The following is a 24,037-nucleotide window of genomic DNA, read 5'->3' on the forward strand; positions in this document are numbered from 1 at the left end:
ATTTGACTTCGATAGTTCTATACCGAAACTCGCATGTAATGGCCGACTTCGCGATTCACTTATCACATCCCTAACTTCATGATTGTTGTGTGCGGCATTTGTTTGCGCTGAAGTTCGTCTCTAATGAGTTTTGTTATCGCTGTTATTATAAGAAATAGATGCTGTTTATTTTTATGTAATATAATTGAGCATACTTGAGTAAACATCCTATGGAAAATCAAGTCTCCTGAAGAAACATCATGACATTATTCTGTATCTGGACACAATTAAGAAATTTTACTGATTTTTGTGATTCATCGTCAGGTTAGGTTCTTAACGAGAAGCCGGCTTTATTTTTCAATTAAGGATAGGGATAGGAGAACGTAAAAAGAACCAGTTAAGTTTGTAAAAGGAGTAGAGGGTCAGGTTAAGGTCAACAAAGACCCTCTACGAGGTCGGCAGCAAAACGATAAAAATAATGGGCTCGTTGAATCTCATTTGCCCGATGTGCTGCGGTGAAACGTTTAACAATCCACAGTCATTAAAGTACCATTTATTAAGCATGACGGACAACCTATACTGTCCTAGTTGTTCGCAGCGATCTGACTCAGTAATGGCACTCATTCAACATTTGGATCGATGTGGACAAAGCGTTGAATCAGAGGCATCATCTGAATCAAAGTACGAGCCTAAGGAAGAAACTCAACAAGAATCTCAACCGGACACAGAAGTGCTAATGGTTGGCACCAAGTAAAACTTTTTTTATGTGTTTTAGTATTTGCTCAATAATTTTAATTTTAGGACACAAATGTCGAAGGGATAGATCAAAGTTTTCTAGCAACTGTAAATGATAGTGGAATTATGATAGTTGGAGGACCTCAAACTATACAAGTTGATGAAAATGGTGTGTAGAAATTTTAACTTAATTTATGTTAATTATATTTATTTGATTATTGTTTCTAATAAAAATACCAGGAGATATTAAAGTCGTAGAAAAGATGGAAACTGAAGAGACACAAATGGAGCAAAATTCTCTGGAATTTAAGATTACAGAAAAAGTTCCTAATATCACAAGCAAAGCAGAAGAGAAATCTTTATCTCAGGATCAACTAGTAACAATTTCAACCACTTCAGAGACAGATGATAAAAACAGAAATAAAAATGTAATTACTATTTTACCTGATGGGTCAGAACTTTTAGATGGAGAAACTGGCGCTCTGATAAATATGGATCATATAAATGATGTAGGTGAATTAGATGAAGATGGACTTCTACATGTTAAACAAGAACTTTGTGAGGTATAAACAAGGAAGGCATTATTTATTAGCATGTATACAAATGAATAAATTGTATAATAGAGAGAATATTTAATTATTATAGATAGAACCAGAAGCAGTTTATAGTTGTACTAGTTGTGATATGAGCTTTAATTCTGTTGTGGAACATATAAAACAATTTCATGATGGACAAGAAGTATTACTTGAAATAGCTGATCAGTTAGATGATATACCTACAGTACCTGCAACTAACACCTTACATTCAGAATCAGGAAATGTAATCAATACTAGACAAAGACAGAGTATGAATACTCTGCGTACAGAAGAGTGCGTAGACAGTGAAGGAAGATTATATACAAGAAAAGTAGTACAAATAGAAAGATTCTGGGATAGAACTCCAGCACAAACATCACTTCAATCTACTAAAGCACCAATGATTGAAAAGTTCTTTTCTAATGTAGAAGGAGTGAAAGTATGACAAATATCTATTTCTTTTTATAGTATAAAAAAAATTTTATATTTTTTGGTATATATATATATTGATTATAGGTACGAGAAAAAAGATTAGCTGCAACACCAATGAGAATGTATAGATGTAATCAGTGCCTTCAGCAGTTCTCCAAATTAGGAAACTTCCGAGTGCATGCATGTCTTCACGGCAATAATCGTTGCGATAGTTGTGACCAAACTTTCGCAACACCGAAAGCATTACAACTACATGCAAAGGTACACGAAGGTGAACCTGATCCAAATCAAAAAACTTTCATATGCGAAACTTGTGGTACAGAATTTTGTTCGCACAAAAGCTTGCGCTTGCATTCTCGAATGCATGCGCCGGTCAGAGCAAGGCACGTTGATGCACCTGAAGGAACACCTAGTGCAACATTTACGTGTCCCGAGTGTGGTAATATTTTAAATATTTAGTTTAAGAATATAATTGGTTTTTTCATCTTAAAACACATTTTCATTTAGTCAACTGTTAATTGTTCATAGGTAAAACGTTAGCGGAATCATACAAAGAAGCACACATGGCATTACATTCTGGTGACTCTGTAACTTGTACTGTATGCAATAGAAAATTCGATTCTGCTGATAGCTTAGCAATGCATGCCGCAGTACATACAGAACTAAGCCAACCACATTCGCCAACACCACCTACTACTGAAACAGCTACAACTGCCGAACCCACGGAAAATCAAAAGCCTTATCAGTGTCAACATTGTGGTCGAAGATTTACAAGACCTCACGAGAAAGTGAAACACGAACGTATTCATACCGGAGAGAAGCCACACGCATGTGAAGTAAGCATAGTATAAGTAATATAATTAAGATGTTGTGATTTCTATTATAGTATTATACAAATACTTTATTATTTCTTAGGTTTGCGGTAAAACTTTTCGTGTTTCTTATTGTCTGACTTTACACATGAGAACTCACACTGGTGTCAGACCATATGGATGCCAACATTGTGGTAAAAGATTTAAAGCTTCTTCTGTGTACAATCATCATTTACTTACACACGGGGAAGAACGTGCTTACACGTGCCCTTATTGTCCAAAAACTTTCAAAACACGTGTTCAATTAGCAGGACACAAAAACAGCCACACTAAACCATTTCGATGTACTGAGTGTTCCCGTCCATTTGCTTCCTTGTACGCCGCACGTGCTCATATACAAACTCACAAAAAAGACAATAATCTAAAATTCAGTTGTTATATTTGTGGTGCATCCTATGGTAGAGCATTTGCATTGAAAGATCATTTGAAACAACATGGTCAAGATGTGATAGCTCCACCGGAGCCGGTAAGAGAAGAAGAAATTCATGAAGGAGAAGATTTTTTACTTGCAGAAGAAGAGGTTGAGGATGATGAACTAGTTATTCCGTCACCATTACCCGTTGCGCAATCATCAGAAGCTGATGACACGGAATGAGACTATGAAAACTAGTCAGATGTTTGTTACAAAAATTGTAGTTTAACATTGTTCAATATAGCAAAAAAAGGATAGTGACGGATAAATACCTATTTTCTGTAGTGTTCAAAGGATACCAGCAAAATTTGTATTCATGCATTGAATATTATAAAATTTTAATTTTTATGAACAAATGACATTCTAATATGAACTGCTACTGTGACTAAGTATGGTAATATTCATTTGTAAATAACATGCTAGGAATTTGTATATCCTCGATGGTATTGTGTGGATAGAACTTGTTAAATACGAATAACGATTGTATGAGAGACTAGTTTTATTATGCCTGTTTAATATATTAAAGTAAAACAATCTATATTATTTAATTTATGATATATTTTAACAATTCAGTTCCATTATTAATTGTGTTCAATACTTCAGACCTTTCTTAATTTTTATTTTCATTCTTATTTATTAGCTAGATAAGAAAACATATGATAAAAAAGTTAAAAAATATTACTTTATTTTAACTATAAAAGAATAAAAATCTGATGAGAGAGAGGGAAAGAGAAGATCAAAGATTAATTTTAGAATTAATTTAAGTTCTAACGATGTTAAAATTTGTAACAAGAAATATAAATGTATTTGTAAAAATATCTTATGTAAAGATTAATAATTTCAATTACTTTTATTCTTTTACTATCGAAAATCAAGTAGAATTATTTGCATAATTAAACTACTAGCCTACTTTTATATATTTTTTCTATAAAAAAGTTACGAATCGTAACGTTTATCTAGATAATTCTAGATATGACTGACTAGAAAATAATCTATCAAGTACAAACTATATAGAAAGTATAATAAGAAATATATAATATAATGTTCTTCATTATATTATATATTGTTATGCAATTACATAAAATGTTGTACGAGATATCTTTATTTAAGTGTGCCAAATTTATATGCTTATAAATAAGCAAAAAGATGAACCAATTTATATACATAAAAAATCTATCACGCATCATTATAGAGATATTTATATAAAATTCGCGTGTACTTATATGTACATCTTCGCAAGCAAATAAAATACGATTATAAATGAAATATGGATCAGACGATAAATAGTCATTATTTTTCATAAAAAGAAAATATTCTTTTAAACATTAGAATTTATCAGAAATTAGTTTGAACCAACATGACATATTTTGGATCTTACTAAAGAGCTAAATAAACAAGCTTGCTCTTAATGTTAATGTACCATCTGTTGCATTTAGATTAAACTCTTGGAATTATGATTAAACCCTCAGTACCTTATTAGAATTCATATAGTTCTTATACCTTAGTATATTAAATGATATGGATTTTTTACATCTGTTGAATAAGACTTGCATATTAGACATACAGTGGAATTATCATATGAAGAATATCTACGAGTTTATAACTACCAAGTCAGAAGTATGATTTTGTGTTTTAAAAATCATCCTGTTATTGTATTCACTATGAGTGTAATTGATAAATATATAAATTCTTAGTGGGAAAATGTCGACACTAGTAAGCATACGTTTCCTTCAGAAATTTGGGAAATACGACCTACATTGGAATTAATCGGAAAAATCATCAGTGTTTTACCAATTATCATCATTGGGTCCTTAGCTAACGGTGGATTAATCTATGTGGTGCTCAAAGAAAGATCATTACGCACTACGACAAATCTCTTGATTGTGAACATGTGTATCGCAGATTTTGGTACGTGTTTGATTTGTCCGTGGATGTTTCTTTGCATTGATCTGTTCCAAAATTATATTTTGGGAGATATTGGCTGTCGAACGGATGGGGCATTAGTGCATGCTTTAACATTAGTTGCAGTTTTTAACTTGAGTGCAATCAGTTATGATCGCGTTTCGGCTATTGTTCTTAATTGCTCGGGAAAATTATCAAGAAGGTGATAAAACGAAGTACTAATAATATCAAAAACTTATACAAGAAATTGTATACATTTTTATATTTCTTTATTGAAGGATGATGTATATTTTACTTTTCTCTACTTGGATTTGTGGAATATCTGTCGCTATCCCTTTAATCTATTTTCGACATTACTACGAAAGACAATGGAAAAATTATTTAGAAACGTATTGTACTGAAGACACTGTGCTTGTCTACCCCTATTGGCATATCTTTGCCAGTTTAAGCGTTTGGGCACCATTGGCTATTATGGCAATATGTTACTCAGCCATTCTTATAAAAGTATTTAAATAATAAATATTCCTTACATATAATATATAATATATAACATATAACATAAAAATATAGATAAAACTCCATATTTTAATTTCAATTTCTAGTTAGATCGCTATGAATCACAAGCTCTGAGAAGTAAGTATCCTATTGTAGTAAAATATAAAAGAAGAGTGGCACGAGTACTGGCATTAATAGTTCTAGCATTCATTGTATGCCGTGTACCATTTACTGTGTTAATAATTCAAAGAGCACAGTTATTAGAAGAAACGCCTAAAACAGGACAAGCAGAATCTATGTACCTATTATGGTAATTATTTCAAAATCATTTCATTAATAAAATATTCCTTCAGTGTAGCGTATAATATATGTATAAATATTTATAGGTATATTAGTAGATATTTAATACTGCTTAATGCAGCAATAAATCCTTTATTATATGGTTGTAGTAGTAGTTCACTAAGAAAGGAATTAGCATTGTGCCCAGCTACATCTTGGTTAATCCACAAGAAGAAGGAACGAAAATCGAAATCGTGCAATGTTTCACAATTAAAGGCACAGAATTTCCATGATCTAAGACCACGATCTCCTTGTGTACGAACGAATTATAATTACAGAGATACAATACCGAATATTTCATCAATTACTATATAAGTAAATTTAGAAATCAATCTACTTTAATTTCGATATGCCTTATATATTTTATTGAGAAATATAACAAGGATATGATGAGCAGCATCTAATATATCAAATCCCTTACACGGATGCACTTTTTATCTATTTTTATGTTGCATACTTACATTTCAAAAATATAAAATAGTAATGCAAACAGTTAAACGAAGTAAAAATGGCAGTTTTAAATATAAAGCACTTCTCGATCCAATCGAGATTCAATCTATTTTTGCACAAGTAGAAAATAAAAATGCATGTATACCTAGACATCTGAAGTATTATTATTTAATCGCTACATTTTTAAGACTGTCAGCTGTAAGTTTTCCACCACTGGCAGTAAGTAAAACGTTTCCACTCCAAGATGCCTCTCCACTACCATTTACTACAAGATCAACCTGTATAAAGAATTAAATTCTGCTAATTTAAAAATATATAATCCTTTTTACTTTATTAAATAAAAAATAATATAAACGTACCTGTAATTTTTCCCATACTTTTTTCTTTGGATTAAGTACATCGTCTGGCAATCCATCTTCGTATCCATCAACAATGACTTTTTCACCTGGTTTACTATCAAGTGGAGGTCTCAATGGTTCAACTCGCCTTACTGGTTCATCCCTACATATTAAATTATGATTAGAGAAATTATTTATGTAATAAAAGAAATTTATTGAGTTAACTGAAACATACACAGAAGCACATAAAACCATTCCATGAGATTGGACACCTCTTAAATTTGCTGGTTTCAAGTTTGCAAGGATAACTACCATTCTGTCTTGCATCTCTTCTATGGGTACATAATTTACAAGTCCACTGATTATTGTACGAGGTCCACTAGCCTCTCCAATATCAATTTTTTCTATATAAAGTGAATCAGCATCAGGATGTTTTGATACTTCAACTATTTTTCCAACTCTGATGTCTAACCGAGCTGGTGTTAATTCCTCTACCACTTCTAGATGTTTGATATAAATATTATAATATTATATAAATTTACAATTTGCTTAATGTTCATATTTCATATAAAAAATATTACTTGGTTTTTGTGGAGGATATGCTTTACTCAACAAACTTTTTAATTTTGGATCTGCTTCAAATTCTTTCCTAATTGGATCTAAAAGTCTATTAATATAAACCTCAACCGCACTTTTCAAATCTCCAGGATGTATTTCTTCTTTAGCAAAGGCATTCTCTAGATCATCAAATGTATCAAATGATATATCTCCACCTAAAAACAATAAAATTTATATTACAATAAATTTATTAAAAATTCCAAGAATAATAAAAGTGACACAAACCAAATTCTGCTGTCCTTTGTATATTAAAGGTTTCTCCCTCTTTTAATAAAGGGTATATTACATGTTTAGCAAATGAAAGAACTCCATTGTCATTCACATTACCAGGTTCACAAAATGCCTTTTTTAATTTCTTTTTAATAGCTGCAGCATTATCCAACAAATCAATCTTTGAATCTTCTTCAGAAGAAGACATTTTTGATCCTGCCAAGCCAGGGACTAAAATACAATTTCATATATTGTATACAGTAATCTTAAAATTGTTATATTTAATGGTTTTATATTGCATACATACTCATTGGATTCATTAAATGGATACGTTTTTCATATCCAAGCAATGGCAAATATTTTTCTGAGAAGGTAAAGATCTTTCTTTGATCTAATCCACCAAATTGAGCATCAACTTTCAAATAATGTTCATCTAAAGCTTGCAAACCTGGATACAACAATCCAGAGAGCAAAGGGTTTGCAACTTGTTTAACTACTTCAGCACCAGCTTTTTTTGCATCGTGCTCAGTTACAACAGAACTTAAACGATACACATCTAATGTATATTCCCTATAATATATTTGATTAATAAAAAATTATTAATATAGCGCGATCATAGCAAATTATATATGATTACTTACTTAGATAACTGATAATCTGTTCCTTTAACAAACTTCAACTTTTCCAGAGGTACATCTATAGACCTAAGCATAGCTTTGATTATTATTTCATAATATTGAGTACGAAGTTCTAAAAGTTCCCATGGTGCTTTCATGTTATCCAAATACGCATGAAGATCAGCAAATAATACAGTAACCTCTGCACCAGATTTTAAGAAATCTGCTATTTTAGATATTGGTGTAAAGTAGCCAATATGAGGTTTACCAGTTGTAGCAGTACCCCAATAAACCTTCAAATCTCGTTGTTTGAGAATACTTTTAAGTTTCTCATCACCAAGCCACTCAGCTAAGTTTCTGGTGATGAATTCATACTTCTCCTCCCATTTTAATTCGACCATGTTTGTTGCTCTAAATAAAATACGAAATTAAAATATTAAAATTACAACAACATAATTTAAAATAACAATGCCAACAACAATTAGAACAATTAAGTAAAATAACACACGTGTTTGGCCACGTGTACAACACGTCAAATTCTTAGATTTAACCTCGTAATATTTTATTACAAGTTTAATTTTAATAATATTGATTTCATTTCGACATTACATAATCAGACATAATCATTACAAGATCAGATATTATTAAGTAAAGTATTACTTATTTTACAGTATTATTAAGATAATTGTAATTACTTATTTTACAACTATTCGGAATGAATGAATTAAAAATAAAAATTAAGAAACAATTTATCTACTTATTATAACCTATATGTTTTAATATTACAATTAAATTAATTACATCGCGTAACTTCTGCTAAAGTACCGGAATTTCGCGACTTGCAAAACTGGAAAGAATTGATAAATCGAACGCATGCAACTGAATGCGAATGCGACTGACACTGACACTCGACATATGTACAAGAAGTAGGTTGTACCCTACTCTTTAATATGCGTATAATATATAGGCAAATGCAACTTGTAAATTCGCGATAATGTTACATCATTTATTTCTTTTTAATATTGAAATGACATTAAATGTAATACAATAAACAGCAAAAATGTATAAATATTTAAACGATTAATCTAATATTTCAATTTTCTTTATTGTCATTTCCTATCAACCTAAATTTTTATATCTCCTTTCTCTTGACTAGTTTCATTGTTTTGTTTTGGCGTACTTGATTCCAAATTAACATCTTTACTACTAATACCTAATTTAGTAATGAATTCATATCTTTCCTTAGCAACCTTTTCCAATCTCTTATAAAAAGTTGATGTTACAGTAAACATACGTTTGAAATCACGGCGATCTAAGCGCAGTAATTCACATACTTCTAACGCGATTGCACTTTCTAATCTTCTTCGATCGGGATATATTAAAACTGCTTCACCGAAATAACCTCCATCCTTCTCGTGACATATCTTAGGAAAAAAAATTAACAGTTTTTCTTTATGTATCTGTCATATGGAAGAAAAACGATTTTTCATAATCTATGTCAATACTGAATTTTATATACTTCTTTTCCATTGAATGTAATAAGAGCAACGGTTCCACTGACTATAAAGAACATACAGTCACCGTCAGTTCTACTTTTATATATAATATCTTCGTTGAGATAAATAACCGGTTTTAAAATTCCTGTAAACATTATTATAATCATAAAAGAAAATCAAACAACTTTCAAAATAAACACACAAATAAAAAAACATCCATATGTACATATTTTTTCTATATCTTACCCATTAAATTTCCAATAATGCCGCGTGGTAAAGAATGTAAAATGGTCGCTATATCTACTAATCCGCGGCTAGCATGGATCATGATTTCTTGATTCAAATGATCTAAATATGAAAATGCAAATAGCAAATGAAATACAAGCTATATACAAACTATAATACAAGCTATATGTATGTATATTAACTTGATAAAGTTCGGGATATAGCATTCTCTTTAAAATAACTGCCCTGAAAACGATACTCATAATAAGCAATAAGCTTTTCCTTAAGATTCTCTGGAAGTTTCTTTTCGTGAATATATTCTTTCACTTGATGCATAATTCGTTGATATTTTAATTCTGGTTCTGCAGCTGATTGAACTAATTGTAAAACTATGACTGTTATAATATGAAAAACGATTAGATATTTGCTCTCAATGCATAATTAAAAATTAATTATGTTAAAAAAAAAGGATTACCCATAAAATATATTGTACATCCTTTTCCAAACAATAATAAGATACAACGTATTATTGTATCCGATTTACCCAAGGAATGGAACTCTATGAAACTTGATGCAAAGAAATTGCTCATACCTATGTGATAATATGTCAGATAAATATCAAAGTCGGATTTCTTATACAATCCGGTAGTAATCAGAAACATATCTGAATTCTGTAATAGATTGTAATTCTACAATAAATCAGTCATTGAAAAGATAAAGTAAGCTTAAAGTAAAAATGAATTTATACCTCTTTAGTAACGCCACTTATATGTGCAATAATAAATGGAAAGATGTGTGTTATACAGCTACACCAATGAAATATTAACAGTACCAAAAATGCTAACCAGATGGATTTCTCTTCAGCGTGAGAAATTGCAAAATTCTGAAAGATATTTCTCTTTATGTATCAACATAATAATTAGATAATACACACACGCGCGCGCGCACACACACACACAGACACACACATATATATTTTTTCTTTCTCTTGTGCAAAGTTTTGTTCACACTTATGACTATTTCTTACTGCAATAATTTGTCGCACGTAAAAACGCAATGTATAAATACGTGCAATTTTTATAAGCGGCAAAATTTCAGGAATTAGTAAAATAGAATTTGAATTGGGTCCAGGAGGTAAAATATGATCTTTATAAAACCAAATGTATGGAACCGACGATATAAAATCGATAAAAAAATATCCTTTCACATAATGCCTATATAAAAACAATAGTTTTAGTATTTCGTTAATTATAATAAAAAAAGAATCTTAATGGATTACCGGATTATTAAAACTGGATCTAGAAAAATTTCATGACCATCTTGTGATTTGAAACCTGTTATAAAATTAAGTACAATATCAAATATGCAGATAATGTACGCAGGATGTACTGGATCCCAACTTTCTGGACTAGAACTTTTAGCTACTCTCTGAAACGCCAAAATGTATGGTACCATAATGAACATATACAGGTATATAAATGTCATTAGGAGGTCCCAATAATATCTACATAAATATAAATACACGTTACGATTGTATTTCATCGTAATTTTAAGAAAACTGTTTGAAAAATTAAAATTACCTTAAGTCACTACAGGGATGTATTACCCACCATGTTAAAGAACGTCCATGTCTTCTCTTTTCAAAAGCAATCGCAGCTAGACTGCGTAAGAAATTTCGTGTTAACGGATGATTCACAGAAACAAGAAAAATTTTCTGAAAGCTACGTTTCCAGCGGGTATAAAATCTTGCATTTGGCGGTAATTTAGGTAAATTACTGTTGGATGTTTTTGGTAGTTCACAGATATGGATGTCTAACAATCTCTTTGGTACTCCTCGTTTAATCTTCATTTCATAATCCTTTTAACAAAATAACGCGTAGTGCAATGATATAATATGATTTCTACAACTTTAATGCATCTTTATAGAGAAGTTACTTTCAAATCCAAATCTAGACAAAAGATAATAGCTTACTTCTGTCTCTTTTTTTTTTTTTTTCAATAAAAGAAATTGAAATATAAAAAAAGTTAAAATGTCGAATACAGAAGAAATTTTATGTAAATTATTTGATATTCGAGATTGGATTCCTGAATTTTCAATTGGTAAATCCATTTTCTTTTTCCTCCTTTTAATAAATAGACAAGTAGACACATTATCGCAGAAACGTACAACTTCTTAAGCGACGTAAAAAATTTATATATTAATTATACTTTACACATTATTATTGTTCTACACTGCAACTTAGACAATATTTACATGGAGACCTAGATAAAATATTCTAGGTATAGCTGTGATCTTATGGATAAATCGTGTACTCATAAAATCTCTTAATACCACAGAACACACACCAAAATTATTTTATACAATGATGGCACCTTGTTGTACAAAATACAGAATATTATATATCGTAACAATTTGACAAACTTCTTACTGTACATATTAAAGCATAAATCATAATGTCCCTATGTTTTATTGTAAAATAATTTCATTTTGAAGTCGTAATCTATACGTTAGTATGTACAATAAATTATGAATTTACGATCGATCAGTTTTGAACAAAACAAGTAAATATTAATGATGAATCTGTTAAAAAATTTTCACAATAATAAAATGTTTGCACCCCATATCCTATTAAAATAATTCGCTCTAACTAAATTTCTCCAGCAACGAATAAAGATATTCCATAAATAAAACAAATAAACGTCCATAAAAAAACGGTATGTAATAAAATATAGTATAGAAAAATATCTAATGTACAAGTTAGTAAATTTATTCGCTGCTGGTGAAATGGATTGTATGTGGAATGTAATTTTTTTGATATCTATAAACTATGTCGTTTTCACTATTAGACAGTAAATTCTTTTTTGAAAAAAATATTATGCTGTTCTAAATACTCTGCTTCTTTCTTTTTGTACTTCAGACGATGTAAATCAAGCAGATTTATGTTTCCGAGAGACTTTAATAATTTCTTTAAAAAATGAACCTATGAAGGAGACGGAACCAATAGGCGGTTATTGTATTCTGGTAGAATCCATCGGGCCCAAGGCTCGGGAATTTTTAGTGCATGTGCAATCTTCAATGTCTATTGATGGTCATTTCGGTGGGTCAAAAATTATTAGTTCGGCAACGTCGAAATTCCACTGTCTGGAAGAAAAAAGGACAGAGTTGGTTAATTTTAATAAACCTGTATTTCTATAATAATATTAATGTTCTATAATATTGCAGATTCGTATACGAAGATGGACTGCACGAAAAAACAATTTTTATAGGCATTGAAGAGAATTGTTACTCTGTAAAATTGACACGCACTTGTCTGTGCGATAAATCTACTGAAACTAAAGATTTATCCTTTTGCACTAACAGAAATCTAATAAGTGAAGGAGTAAATATATTACTTATGCGATATTTGGCACTTATAAATTATGAGGGAACATTAACTTTTGAAAGCATCTCCATAGATGGAGATCTTGCTGAATCCAACTATGTAAGAAAATATGAACGAGTACCCATAAATTTAAAATAAATAACGAGATACTTTCTCTATCAGATATGTATTCCTGCTGAACGTATGGAATTAGATGGACATTATTTAGATGTTTATACAATCGAACGTAAAATATGCAAAGAAGATGGAACTATTCATACTATAAAAACTTATTTAACTCCGGAAGCTAGAATACTCCGACATAATTGGTTGGATGTGCCATACGTATTGAAAATTAATCCATTAGCTGATCCAGATGTCCGAAGTAAAACAATAAGAATAGAAACGCCTCTAAGAGATTGCTGGATAGAAGATATTGAAATGTTTTCTAAATATTTAGATATGAAAGTAAGAAAGTAAAATATTAAGTATTTTTCCTGTGGAATAATTTATCAAAATAAATTGCATATTTTACACCATCAATAGTTTTCCAAAATTGCTGAACAAACAGAATATTTGGCTGACCATCCAGAAGTGAAGCAATTGATCGCAGATTACGTTCAAACACTATTAGTTGGTAATCATTTTTTCAACTGGGGAAACATTGTACCAATACTCCTCAAACAGGTCAAATGCACAATATTTTACGATAATGTATTAATGTTATTTATAAATTACTGGTCTCCACAGTAAAACCTGAAAACGTGATAGACTTTACAATACAACATTTTAAAGCGTTCGCAAAGAATCCAATGACCTGGGAGACCAGTACATTGAAAGAAGATTATGATAGTAGTGTAATGTCACAGCTAGCAGAAAAGAAGTTGGATACATTTTGCGGTATCTGTGGATTTTATATAGATTATACCACATTGAAGAAATTTTCTTCTATGTCTTCTATAGAGGAATGTCATGAGATGAAGGCAAATACTTTGAATTATATAATGAAGATAAGCTCATTATTAAAATAAACAATTAATTTCAGAGTTCTGACGGCTTTACAAGATCTATCTGCTCAGAAAATTCAAATAATACTGTACCTGATAATCAAGAAAAATTTGATGTATCTACTCCAATAAATTCCATGCCTGATATCTTACCGCAATTAAAGAGAACTTGTGATCAATGTCAAGCTATTATTCAAGTTTGTGGAGATCATAAAGTAAATTTTATATGTATTTATAATACAATTTTATATCGGTATTATATTTATAAAACAATCATATAATTCTTTAATTTTCAGTCTTATTCGATATGTCCTGGATGTCTTAAAGTATTCAAAATATGTACTAAATGTGCTACTATTGATCAAATACTACAAAAGCTAAAATAATAAAACACATAGTTGCACATTATATTTGAATTTATAAAGAATATTTTCTATTAACATCAAAGTTTACCTGTATCATTTTCTGCTAGGAGATATATCTTTTTGCGAGTTACATATAACACAATTTTCCTAAAAAATAAAATTGAAACATAAAAACATTGAGAAACTTTTTAAATTACTTAAATTATTTACTAAAAGTAAAATACTTACCACTACCTCGAAATTTGGTAGACAATCTTCATGAAACGAATGTTTACAATAAAATACAACTAGATTCCTTGGTTCTGTAATGAATAATATATTGCAATTAAAGTAATACCAATAATATATTTGAACAATTCATATTATTTTAATAGATACCTCTTACAATTATTTTCCTATGACAAGCTCCACACATTTGGTCATCTAAAGAATGTGACCATAATCATTAACATAAATGAAATTTTTGCAATCGTTTTATAATTACAATTATTTAATACCAACCATCTATAAATATCCCTTTTTGATAACATTTAACTAGCCTTTCATGTAAATTGAAATAATCATTGGATAACATTTTTCTACATCCTTCTTGTACTGACACTTGGAGATTGTAATCACACATCATCTTAACTAAAGCTTTCTTTAAACCAGGAATTTCTAAAGACGGTTCTATTCTTTGTACCATAAGTCTAGGATCAACATATGTGCCTATTTTTTGCAACAAAAATGTAATAGCCTCTGAAAGAAATAAATTAATTTAGTCTGATTAAAGAAATATAATTTTATTATTTAATAATAATTTTATGAAGTATTAAAAATATTAGCATTTCATTATTACTTACTGGGCTTATCCAGAGAATAAATAATCAAATCATTCCACAGTTCCTCGTCATCGTGTTCTTGGCAAAATGCGATAGCACTCTGCATATCGTTTAATTCTCGAGTCATAAGTGCTAAAGCTTCAGAAGTGTTTCCAATTCTACCAAGTAGATATACCATTTCTGGATAAAATTTTCGCTGACTACAGATATCTAGTGCTTGTTGTATTGGATAATTATTAGAACGACGTAGAAGAGGTAACAATTTATCTCTTGAATAATTAGCATAAAGCTGGACTAATAATCCATGATATTTATCTTCTGTATCTTTTTTATTTAATTCATCTAAATACTGTTATAAGTCATTTTTGAAATGTAGTTATTATGAAAGGGAAATTATTATATTTATTTCACATCTGTTTTTTATATCTTACCAAGTATAAATATCGATGATTATGCTGCAATTTTTGTACAACGATATCAGATGGTACTGCATCCTTTTCTAAAAAAAATTGTATAGCACGTTCCGCATCTAAATCCATTAAACCTTCTATCATGTCGTAAACGGTATTATACAGATGGTATTTTTTAATAAGCTGAAATACATCCTTATGTCTCAATTTTAAATACATGGCTAACGCTTTGTCGTATTTTTCATCATGAATATATAGAATAGCTAAAGCTTCTAACAGTACATTTTGTCGTTGATTGTCAACGATAAGATGTTCCAAAACACCATTTACAACAGCTGCAACTTTATATAATTTAGGAGACCATTCTTTGACTAGTTGAAGAAATCCATCAGGATCCATTTTCAAATATTCATAAAGAACCATTTCGTAAATCAATGGATCTAACGTGACATCGCCTCTTGGGAGATAAGAAGAGATAGACCTTAGTTGGTGAACCCTTGCAAATTTATATACCTACAATGAAATAGTATTACTCAATAGAACTATGAATGAAACTGGGACATTGTAATGTAAAACATGACACTAACTTCTTCCTCCCATAATTTTTTATCTTTTCCTAAAATTTTAGAGCAGAGTTTTCCTGCTTCATCATATTTTCCACAAGCTAACAAATGATCTAAGTATATACGGCCAACATAAACAAAAGTGTACTTCTTACAATCTTTGCCATTATCTAATGTTACTGCCTCTAATGCTTGTTCGAATTTTCCATGACTCAATAACCACTCAATTCTGTCATCCGCATCATATAAACTAGCTACAACAATATCTTTTGGACTGACAATAAAAAACCTAAAAATAATCATATAAAAATAACATCAGTTTTGATATAATAAATTTAGTAGAAATGAACTAAATACCTGTTTTCCTCTTTCAAACAGTCTAAATGATAATCATTACAACTATATTCTTTATAACCACGAAGTGTAAGCGAATTTGCACACACAAGAGTAAAATCATGATACTTTGGTTCAACAACATGTAATGTGGGCCTCTGACTCTTTCCATCTTCATCCAATTCTTTCAAGCAACCTAGTAATACTAACTGATTTTCTAAAGGTGCAATACCGGAAATGTAAAAGTCCACTTGGAAAGTTGAAACTAAAATTAAAGTTTTATCATTATTGTCTACCATTTCTTATATATTTAATAATATCTTTTTTATTACATATAAAATGTATACCTGGATCTACCACAAATTCCGGTAGGTCTCTGTTAACCATTTCCTGTATCGACCTCTTTCTAATTTGACAAATTCGCACTATGTCAACCCAACCAATTAATAGTGTTCTATCATCTGACCATCGAAGATTACATCTGTAGTGTTCTGGTAATGCACTGTACAGAATATGATTAAGAATTAATTTAGCCTCAATAACATATAAAAATTTTGCATACCATTTTCCTACTTACTCAGTAGATCTAGTCCACTTAATGAGACCTAATGAACATTTGGCATTTAAATCATAGATTCTGACACCAGTATCAGATGCCCAAGCCACAAAATGTCCAATCCATGCAATTGATCTTACTCCTCCTTCCGCATCGCACAATACATTTAGTTTCATTCTTGATAAAAATGTTTTTTCATACAAAACCAATTTATCATCCCCTAGAAATAATTTTCATCTCTAAGAAGCTAATTTTTAAATGTATTTAAGAACTAAATATATAAAACAAAATAACCACCTGTAATAAATCTCCTTCCGCTACAACTTTTATAATAATTTGGATCTATAGCTATACTTTTAACTAATCTACCCATGCTTATGTTATGATTATTCTCTGTGCTATAAAGACCATATATAAAAACTTTTCCATCATCACTACAGGATGCAATGAAATCTCCATTATGGTCTATAGAAATCTGATTGACAGCAACTGTATGTGCTTGTAAACTTTTAGACTGTATATTATTTCCTTGATGATCTAAAAGATGTATCATACCCCAGTGTGAACCCAGACATAGGAACTAAACAAAGATTAAATCACTGTAATAAGCATTAATGTAGCAATAGTAGTATGTCATCATGCAAAAGATTAACCAAGATTTAGAATTTTGACTATATAATGTATACATTCTACTATGCTTAACCTTCATAACATGACATTATTTTTATCATATAATTTTTACAAGTAGTATTAATTATATTTCACACCTTAGGATGTACTGCAATGCAACTAGCTGCATCATTTTGTAATATATGTTCTAAATCGTTTCGTACTCTGACGTATTTGAGTCTAGGTTCTACCTCATCTACTTCAGAGTCTGAATCATTCTGATTGTTTTGTTCTTCCTATAAAATATAATTTTACACAATTAATTATCTCCACAGTATTTTATTAATAAAGAATCATAAATAATACCTTATTCGAGGTATTTTCCATGCCCGTTTCTTTAATTTTTTGATTATAAAGAAGCTTACTTATGTTCGTAACCACGAAATGTCAAATCTTCATATACAGTTATATATCATAAACTTTCTTTTTTCTAGTTTCGTTCCGTTATTTTCACTTTACATTAATTTACATCATGAAAGAATCATTAGAGGAATTAAAAATGTTCAAAAATACATTTTCAATAAATAATTCTGTAAAACGATAATTATACAACATACTAATACAAATACAGTGGCTCTTTTCTAGTGGGGTTAGTTTCTATATTACCAAATATTAGTACAGTTTATTTCACTATGATGAAAGATCAATGTCAATTAGTGTTGGGTTTGAAGATTGTTATTGTATACAAAAATAACGAAAACACTGTTTCTCCTTGTTAATTACTCATTGTGTTCTGCAAATATATTGTCTTTCAATAGAAAATAACTCAAAATGTCCAGAAATAGTAACAATTGTAACGATAGTACGTCGTTTACTCGATCACCAAAACAACGCAAAGAGATTCTAAGGAGGATTATAACTAGAGCACAATCTCTACGTATGATTTTTAATAATATGCATTATAGAAAAATTAAATATTATATGCAATGTAAATTTTTTAGAAGATGCAGTTAATGCTGATACTATATACACTTTGGAATTATGTATGGAAGAGACAGATAATATAAACTCTGAAACAACTTTAGAAGAAAAGGGTATATAATTCTTAAACGTATTGTTCTTCATTTGATTTATTTTGATTTCTTCAAATATGTTACTATTTTATATGTTATTTTCTAGTGCATAATCAAGAAGAGGTATTAATGGATTCAGAAATGATGAACATATCTTCTAACATTTTAAAACAATGTACAAGATCTTTGACAAAGTTTGTATCTTCATATAATCAAGCAGAATTTGCTGAAAAATTGGTACGTGTTGCATTAATAAGTATTTTTCTTGTTAACAACTATTGTTCTTAAATAAGTTATTTATTAATTTAGGTGGAATATATGAAGAAACGTTCTGATATTACATCAGAAACACCAGATTGGTCATTTCTGGAATCACAAGTTACAAAATGTTTTAAAAGAACACCACATTATACCACATTATTAGGTTTTTATCAAATTTTATTGTTACAATTTGTATGACTAATATTAAGAAGATATTGTATTTTTATCTTTCATATTTCTAGGTACTTTGGTACCATTAGAAAAGAAAGAAATTAACAAAAGAAAACCAATAGTTAGAGAAGTTCAAGCACAAATAAAAAAACCAGATAAAGTAATGGCAGTTGAAAAAGAAGAAGAAAGTGCAGAACAAACTGTAAAAATAAACAAAATCATCTCTAAATATTATAAAACCTACTCCAAACCTCTTGATTTTTTTAAATTAATTTTACATCCAAATGATTTCGGAAAAACTATTCAAAATATTTTACAAATGTCCTTTCTTGTCCGAGATGGAAGGGTAATAGTAACAAGAGGTAATATTAGTTTTGACAATTACAGACTATGATTTCTATTTATTAAATTCTACTTTGTCAACAGATGAATCTGGAATACTTGTTGTTAAACCCTGCTCTAGAGACATGACAACTGAAGTAATGGCAGGAAAAAGGTCTAACATTCAAAACGTGATATATCTAAATATGGAACAATGGAAGGTAATCACAACTTCATTCATGTATACATACTCATGTAATTAAACGTTGCTCTAAATAATTTTATATTTCAGATTTTAAGGGATACTTATCGATTAAAAAAGCCGATGATTAAATCTGACACTGAAACATAATAATAATTACTCTTAAAGAATAATAATTTTTTATAAAATGTAAACTATCCCCATAATTAAACTAAAAAAATTATACTTCTTTCTGTGTTTGGAAGTAAACTAATTTCCCTTCCCTAATTGGAAGAAAAATGCTTTATAAAAACGGAAAATTGTTGAACTATACATTTATCTGTATATTTTTGTAAAACTTTTATTAATTCCTAACATATCCTATAATGTTAAAGTAAATGTTAAATAACAATATTGATTTCATCTGTAATGAAAACATCCGGAACAAAATTATAAAATTTATATAATATTTACGATTATGTTCATGATGTTCTCGACAAGTTTCTATACTTTTTATGTATTTTTGAGCGAAAAACAATCTTCTAATCCCCTTTTTGTAATGTTCAAAGATCCCAATACTTTTGGATGAAAGCCAATATTTGTAGATAAAAAAAAAACAAGCCTCTATTATTAGAAGATCGTTTTAATTATTTCTTAATGACATGATTATGATGACTGTGAATCAAGTTTATTATTTTGCCAACGATTCTGCTTTTGCTACTACTTCTTCAATCGGTCCGACCATGTAGAACGCGACTTCTGGTAAATGATCATACTCTCCACCAAGGATTTTTTTGAATCCTTTAATAGTTTCTTCTAGCGGTACTAACTTGCCGGGATGACCAGTGAACACTTCAGCAACCTACACACAAATGATCAGTTAACAGAAACAATACATTATGGAAGATTAATATTATAAATTATAATGTATGTACATACCTGGAATGGTTGAGACAAGAACCTTTGGATCTTACGAGCACGCGCTACAGTCAATTTATCTTCTTCCGATAATTCATCCATACCTAAGATAGCAATAATATCTTGAAGTGATTTATAATCTTGTAAGATTTTTTGCACACCGCGAGCAACACTATAATGTTCAGCACCGATAATGTTAGGGTCCATAATACGAGAAGTGGAATCGAGTGGATCGACAGCGGGATAGATACCTATAGTATTGAAATAATTATAAATTTTTATATAATTTATTTTTATCAGTTATAAAAGTAAGCGGTTATAAATACATATACTTACCCAATTCGGCAATAGCTCGAGACAATACAGTCGTAGCGTCCAAGTGAGCAAACGTGGTTGCTGGAGCAGGATCTGTCAAATCATCAGCAGGTACATAAATAGCCTGTACAGATGTGATAGATCCTTTTCTTGTTGTCGTAATACGCTCCTGCATGCTACCCATATCAGTTGCCAATGTTGGCTGATAACCTACAGCAGATGGAATACGACCTAACAAGGCCGACACCTATAAAAGAGAACGATTTTAATAATAATAATAATAATAATAATAATAATAATAATAATAATAATAATAATAATAATAATAATAATAATATTCAAATTATAATACATACTTCAGAACCAGCCTGAGTAAACCGGAAGATGTTATCAATGAACAATAATACATCCTGTCCTTCTTGATCTCGGAAGTATTCGGCAACGGTTAAACCAGTTAAAGCAACACGAGCACGAGCGCCTGGCGGTTCGTTCATTTGACCATATACCAGAGCTACTTTGGAGGTTTTATCTTTCAATGAAATGACACCAGATTCAATCATTTCATGATACAAGTCATTGCCTTCACGGGTTCGTTCACCTACACCGGCAAACACGGAATAACCGCCATGGGCCTTTGCTACATTATTAATCAGTTCCATAATCAATACAGTTTTCCCAACTCCGGCACCGCCAAACAAACCTATTCAATTAGCGATAAAAGCCAGTAACAATTATGTATTATAAAAGTAAATCAAATTTTAAATGATAAAATATGAATTTTACCAATTTTTCCTCCCTTAGCATAAGGAGCAAGAAGATCTACGACTTTTATTCCAGTTACTAAAATCTCCTGTTCAACAGACATTTCTACAAATTCAGGAGCATCTGCATGGATGGCAGCAAGTTTGTCAGTAGGAATAGGTCCACGTTCATCAATTGGTTCACCAATAACATTAATAATGCGACCCAGTGTCTCAGCACCAACTGGAATACGAATTGGATATCCAGAATCCAGGACAGTTTGTCCACGAACCAAACCTTCAGTACCTACATACATATAATTGTGTTTCAGTAAAAGTAAAAACTATTTATATGAAATATTCTTTTACTAAATTATTTCTTTTCTAAGTTATAAAATTACAATATGAAATTACCATCCATAGCAATAGTGCGCACTGTGTTCTCTCCCAAATGCTGAGCTACTTCAAGTACCAGCCTGGGGGTACGATTTTGGACTTCCAAAGCATTAAGAATTGGAGGGAGATCATCATCAAATTGTACATCAACAACTGCACCAATGACAGCAACAACTTTTCCTTGTGCACCAGCCTTGGATCCTGCAGCTTTTGCATAATCTCTGCCTAATTATAAAAAATTATTTCTTTTAATATTTGCTTTGCATATAATTGAATATTGCTTATATGAAACTTTTGAAATTATATAATAATATTTTATAAATTAGACAATGACACAAAAAAATCATAAATGAGGTAATCTTTATTAAAAGTTTAAATAATATTAGATAATCCTTATGAAGGTAAGTTACATAATACAAACTACATGTGAGTGCTTCATAGAAAACCAAACTATTTTATATTCTTCATTATTTCTTTATTTCAGATCTAAATAGTATAGAATAGTAAGTACTATTAGTTGTTTACATGTAACTATTTAAAACAATGTATCAAGACACCAAGATTCCCTCTAATTCACGAGATATGACTGCCGAAAGCGATCAAGAAGACAAGAAAGATTTCTTATGATACAAAATAATAAAATGCATCAACTAGAATTCGAATAAGGTTTAAGTGATAATATTAATAACAATCGTAATCGAACTAACAAATTATTTTGATGTCGTCAAAAATTAATCGATGACCTTAATGCCGCCATATTGCACAGTAGAGTTACCACTGCAGTTTGATCAAATAATATGTATTATATAATCAATACAACATCTTTCTTTTTCAATATTTAGGTGTCAATCGAGCAAAAAAGAATTACTTTCCTTACAAGCATAAAGAAGGAATAACGAACTACGTGAAGTAATAATGAATAACGAGTATTATCAATAACAAGTAAAATACAATTCGGTGAAGCACAGTGTTGTGATCTGAATAAAAATGAATATTAATGAAACTTAGGAGATAATTTTTTGTACTCACTATTTACTGATAATGCCCCAGAGATTCTAGCAACTTCATTTTGAAGAAGAGTGGGTTTGACGGCCCTTAAGGCGCCAGCAGCTGCTTTCGATACGACGTTCAACATTTTAACCGGCCAAGTGAAGAAGAGCGACCGGAATGGTCTCTGATTCGTATGGACCGTGCCCCGTACTAACGGCGTATGCGCATACACAAAATTCTACCTTTGCGCATGTTTCTAGCGCACCTTCATTGCACGATCATATACACAGATCTAACAACTCCCGTGGTGGAGTAAGGCTCTCAACGTCATAAGATGTATTTTACAAATCAACTGATAGCCATAGAGCGTTGCAATCTAAAAGTAAGAACAACATATAAAATGCCCCGCAGTTAGCGTACAAACTTTGCCAGTATGTACTATTTAGTTCTATAAGTAAAAACAGATAAAAATGAGACCCAAATGAAATATGGAGAGGCGAAGACGGTGAAATTGGAAGTAAACGAAGTAGCAATATAAAAGTAGTATGCTTTTGAAAACACCATTTTTTGCTGTAACATTAATAAAAGATATAACTCAAACTCAAAATGTAGCAAAAAGTCCATAGATGCTTCATTAAAAAGTTATAATAAATATATAATGTTGATATAATATTTGATATAATCGATATAATTCTTTGTTACAACTTTTTAATGAAACATTTATGGAGTTTTTGCTACATGACATTTTAGTCTTATTTTTATTTATAGAATACAGTTGCAAAGCTTGTACAATAAATTATGGAACACTTTATATAGTTATACGCCACGGTCGTGTGTATCCTATCCATGTGTACATTTATACAACTGTATTACATATACGTAATTCAAATTCTTGACTTGAACCGCCATACTGCTTACCGAACAAATTGAGAAACATTTGTCGTTCACTA

At 30.3% G+C, this 24,037-nt stretch overlaps 8 protein-coding genes across 13 annotated transcripts; 5 read left to right on the forward strand and 3 right to left on the reverse strand.

The window, feature by feature from the left end:
* Positions 1-27: 27 nt before the first annotated feature.
* On the forward strand, positions 28-3,361 carry LOC139993217 (uncharacterized). Of its 2 annotated transcripts, none has more exons than XM_072014726.1 (7): positions 28-718; positions 781-883; positions 955-1,277; positions 1,360-1,728; positions 1,806-2,160; positions 2,250-2,557; positions 2,637-3,361. In XM_072014726.1, exons 1-7 carry the CDS (start codon positions 458-460, stop codon positions 3,186-3,188), a joined length of 2,271 nt encoding a protein of 756 aa, XP_071870827.1. In that variant the 5' UTR covers positions 28-457; the 3' UTR covers positions 3,189-3,361. The 2 variants fall into 2 exon arrangements, with proteins under 2 accessions (XP_071870827.1, XP_071870828.1); XM_072014727.1 differs by having other exon boundaries at positions 967-1,277.
* A 283-nt stretch (positions 3,362-3,644) lies between these two features.
* LOC139993235 (neuropeptide Y receptor type 1) lies at positions 3,645-6,195 on the forward strand. Of its 3 annotated transcripts, XM_072014775.1 has the most exons (6): positions 3,645-4,622; positions 4,700-5,109; positions 5,186-5,411; positions 5,510-5,540; positions 5,601-5,712; positions 5,789-6,195. In XM_072014775.1, exons 1-6 carry the CDS (start codon positions 4,524-4,526, stop codon positions 6,054-6,056), a joined length of 1,146 nt encoding a protein of 381 aa, XP_071870876.1. In that variant the 5' UTR covers positions 3,645-4,523; the 3' UTR covers positions 6,057-6,195. The 3 variants fall into 3 exon arrangements, with proteins under 3 accessions (XP_071870876.1, XP_071870875.1, XP_071870877.1); XM_072014774.1 differs by having other exon boundaries at positions 5,510-5,712; XM_072014776.1 differs by having other exon boundaries at positions 5,510-5,712; positions 5,852-6,195.
* Positions 6,196-6,333: 138 nt separating this feature from the next.
* Tyrrs (Tyrosyl-tRNA synthetase) lies at positions 6,334-11,559 on the reverse strand. 2 transcript variants are annotated; one of them, XM_072014746.1, is made up of 16 exons: positions 11,276-11,559; positions 10,975-11,199; positions 10,723-10,909; positions 10,444-10,578; positions 10,171-10,366; positions 9,899-10,090; positions 9,717-9,818; positions 9,494-9,615; positions 9,311-9,398; positions 7,999-8,404; positions 7,665-7,927; positions 7,373-7,588; positions 7,111-7,302; positions 6,765-7,029; positions 6,551-6,692; positions 6,334-6,469 (listed from the first exon to the last, which is right to left on the reverse strand). In XM_072014746.1, the coding sequence occupies exons 1-16, from the start codon at positions 11,542-11,544 to the stop codon at positions 6,356-6,358; spliced, it is 3,114 nt and encodes a 1,037-aa protein (XP_071870847.1). In that variant the 5' UTR covers positions 11,545-11,559; the 3' UTR covers positions 6,334-6,355. The 2 variants fall into 2 exon arrangements, with proteins under 2 accessions (XP_071870847.1, XP_071870846.1); XM_072014745.1 differs by lacking the exons at positions 9,311-9,398; positions 9,494-9,615; positions 9,717-9,818; ... (4 more) ...; positions 10,975-11,199; positions 11,276-11,559 and adding an exon at positions 8,776-8,933 and having other exon boundaries at positions 7,999-8,385.
* A 306-nt stretch (positions 11,560-11,865) lies between these two features.
* Lt (vacuolar protein sorting-associated protein light) lies at positions 11,866-18,207 on the reverse strand. 2 transcript variants are annotated; one of them, XR_011801336.1, is made up of 15 exons: positions 18,088-18,207; positions 17,880-18,017; positions 17,410-17,692; positions 17,134-17,332; positions 16,904-17,058; positions 16,581-16,821; positions 16,248-16,512; positions 15,682-16,173; positions 15,272-15,599; positions 14,931-15,167; positions 14,808-14,852; positions 14,658-14,731; positions 14,518-14,576; positions 14,218-14,441; positions 11,866-12,837 (listed from the first exon to the last, which is right to left on the reverse strand). XR_011801336.1 is itself a non-coding variant. In XM_072014721.1 (14 exons), exons 1-13 carry the CDS (start codon positions 18,106-18,108, stop codon positions 14,523-14,525), a joined length of 2,532 nt encoding a protein of 843 aa, XP_071870822.1. In that variant the 5' UTR covers positions 18,109-18,207; the 3' UTR covers positions 11,866-12,837; positions 14,518-14,522. The 2 variants fall into 2 exon arrangements, 1 of the variants encoding a protein (XP_071870822.1); XM_072014721.1 differs by lacking the exon at positions 14,218-14,441.
* On the forward strand, positions 12,524-13,810 carry LOC139993088 (ciliogenesis-associated TTC17-interacting protein). The gene is made up of 5 exons (XM_072014502.1): positions 12,524-12,545; positions 12,614-12,857; positions 12,919-13,177; positions 13,241-13,442; positions 13,629-13,810. The coding sequence occupies exons 1-5, from the start codon at positions 12,524-12,526 to the stop codon at positions 13,808-13,810; spliced, it is 909 nt and encodes a 302-aa protein (XP_071870603.1).
* On the forward strand, positions 12,934-14,511 carry LOC139993249 (uncharacterized). Its single transcript, XM_072014808.1, has 4 exons — positions 12,934-13,177; positions 13,241-14,055; positions 14,124-14,279; positions 14,361-14,511. The coding sequence occupies exons 2-4, from the start codon at positions 13,870-13,872 to the stop codon at positions 14,448-14,450; spliced, it is 432 nt and encodes a 143-aa protein (XP_071870909.1). The 5' UTR covers positions 12,934-13,177; positions 13,241-13,869; the 3' UTR covers positions 14,451-14,511.
* Positions 18,208-18,516: 309 nt separating the features above from the next.
* Nse4 (SMC5-SMC6 complex kleisin component Non-SMC element 1) lies at positions 18,517-20,073 on the forward strand. Its single transcript, XM_072014796.1, has 7 exons — positions 18,517-18,658; positions 18,723-18,815; positions 18,901-19,031; positions 19,104-19,218; positions 19,298-19,588; positions 19,653-19,768; positions 19,840-20,073. The coding sequence occupies exons 1-7, from the start codon at positions 18,553-18,555 to the stop codon at positions 19,897-19,899; spliced, it is 912 nt and encodes a 303-aa protein (XP_071870897.1). The 5' UTR covers positions 18,517-18,552; the 3' UTR covers positions 19,900-20,073.
* Positions 20,074-20,353: 280 nt separating this feature from the next.
* On the reverse strand, positions 20,354-23,300 carry Atpsynbeta (ATP synthase, beta subunit). Its single transcript, XM_072014753.1, has 7 exons — positions 23,127-23,300; positions 22,116-22,322; positions 21,745-22,008; positions 21,318-21,661; positions 20,983-21,208; positions 20,668-20,897; positions 20,354-20,590 (listed from the first exon to the last, which is right to left on the reverse strand). Exons 1-7 carry the CDS (start codon positions 23,230-23,232, stop codon positions 20,420-20,422), a joined length of 1,548 nt encoding a protein of 515 aa, XP_071870854.1. The 5' UTR covers positions 23,233-23,300; the 3' UTR covers positions 20,354-20,419.
* Positions 23,301-24,037: the final 737 nt, after the last annotated feature.

Source organism: Bombus fervidus, chromosome 12 (assembly GCF_041682495.2).
Source record: "Bombus fervidus isolate BK054 chromosome 12, iyBomFerv1, whole genome shotgun sequence".
Classification (NCBI taxonomy): domain Eukaryota; kingdom Metazoa; phylum Arthropoda; class Insecta; order Hymenoptera; family Apidae; genus Bombus; species Bombus fervidus.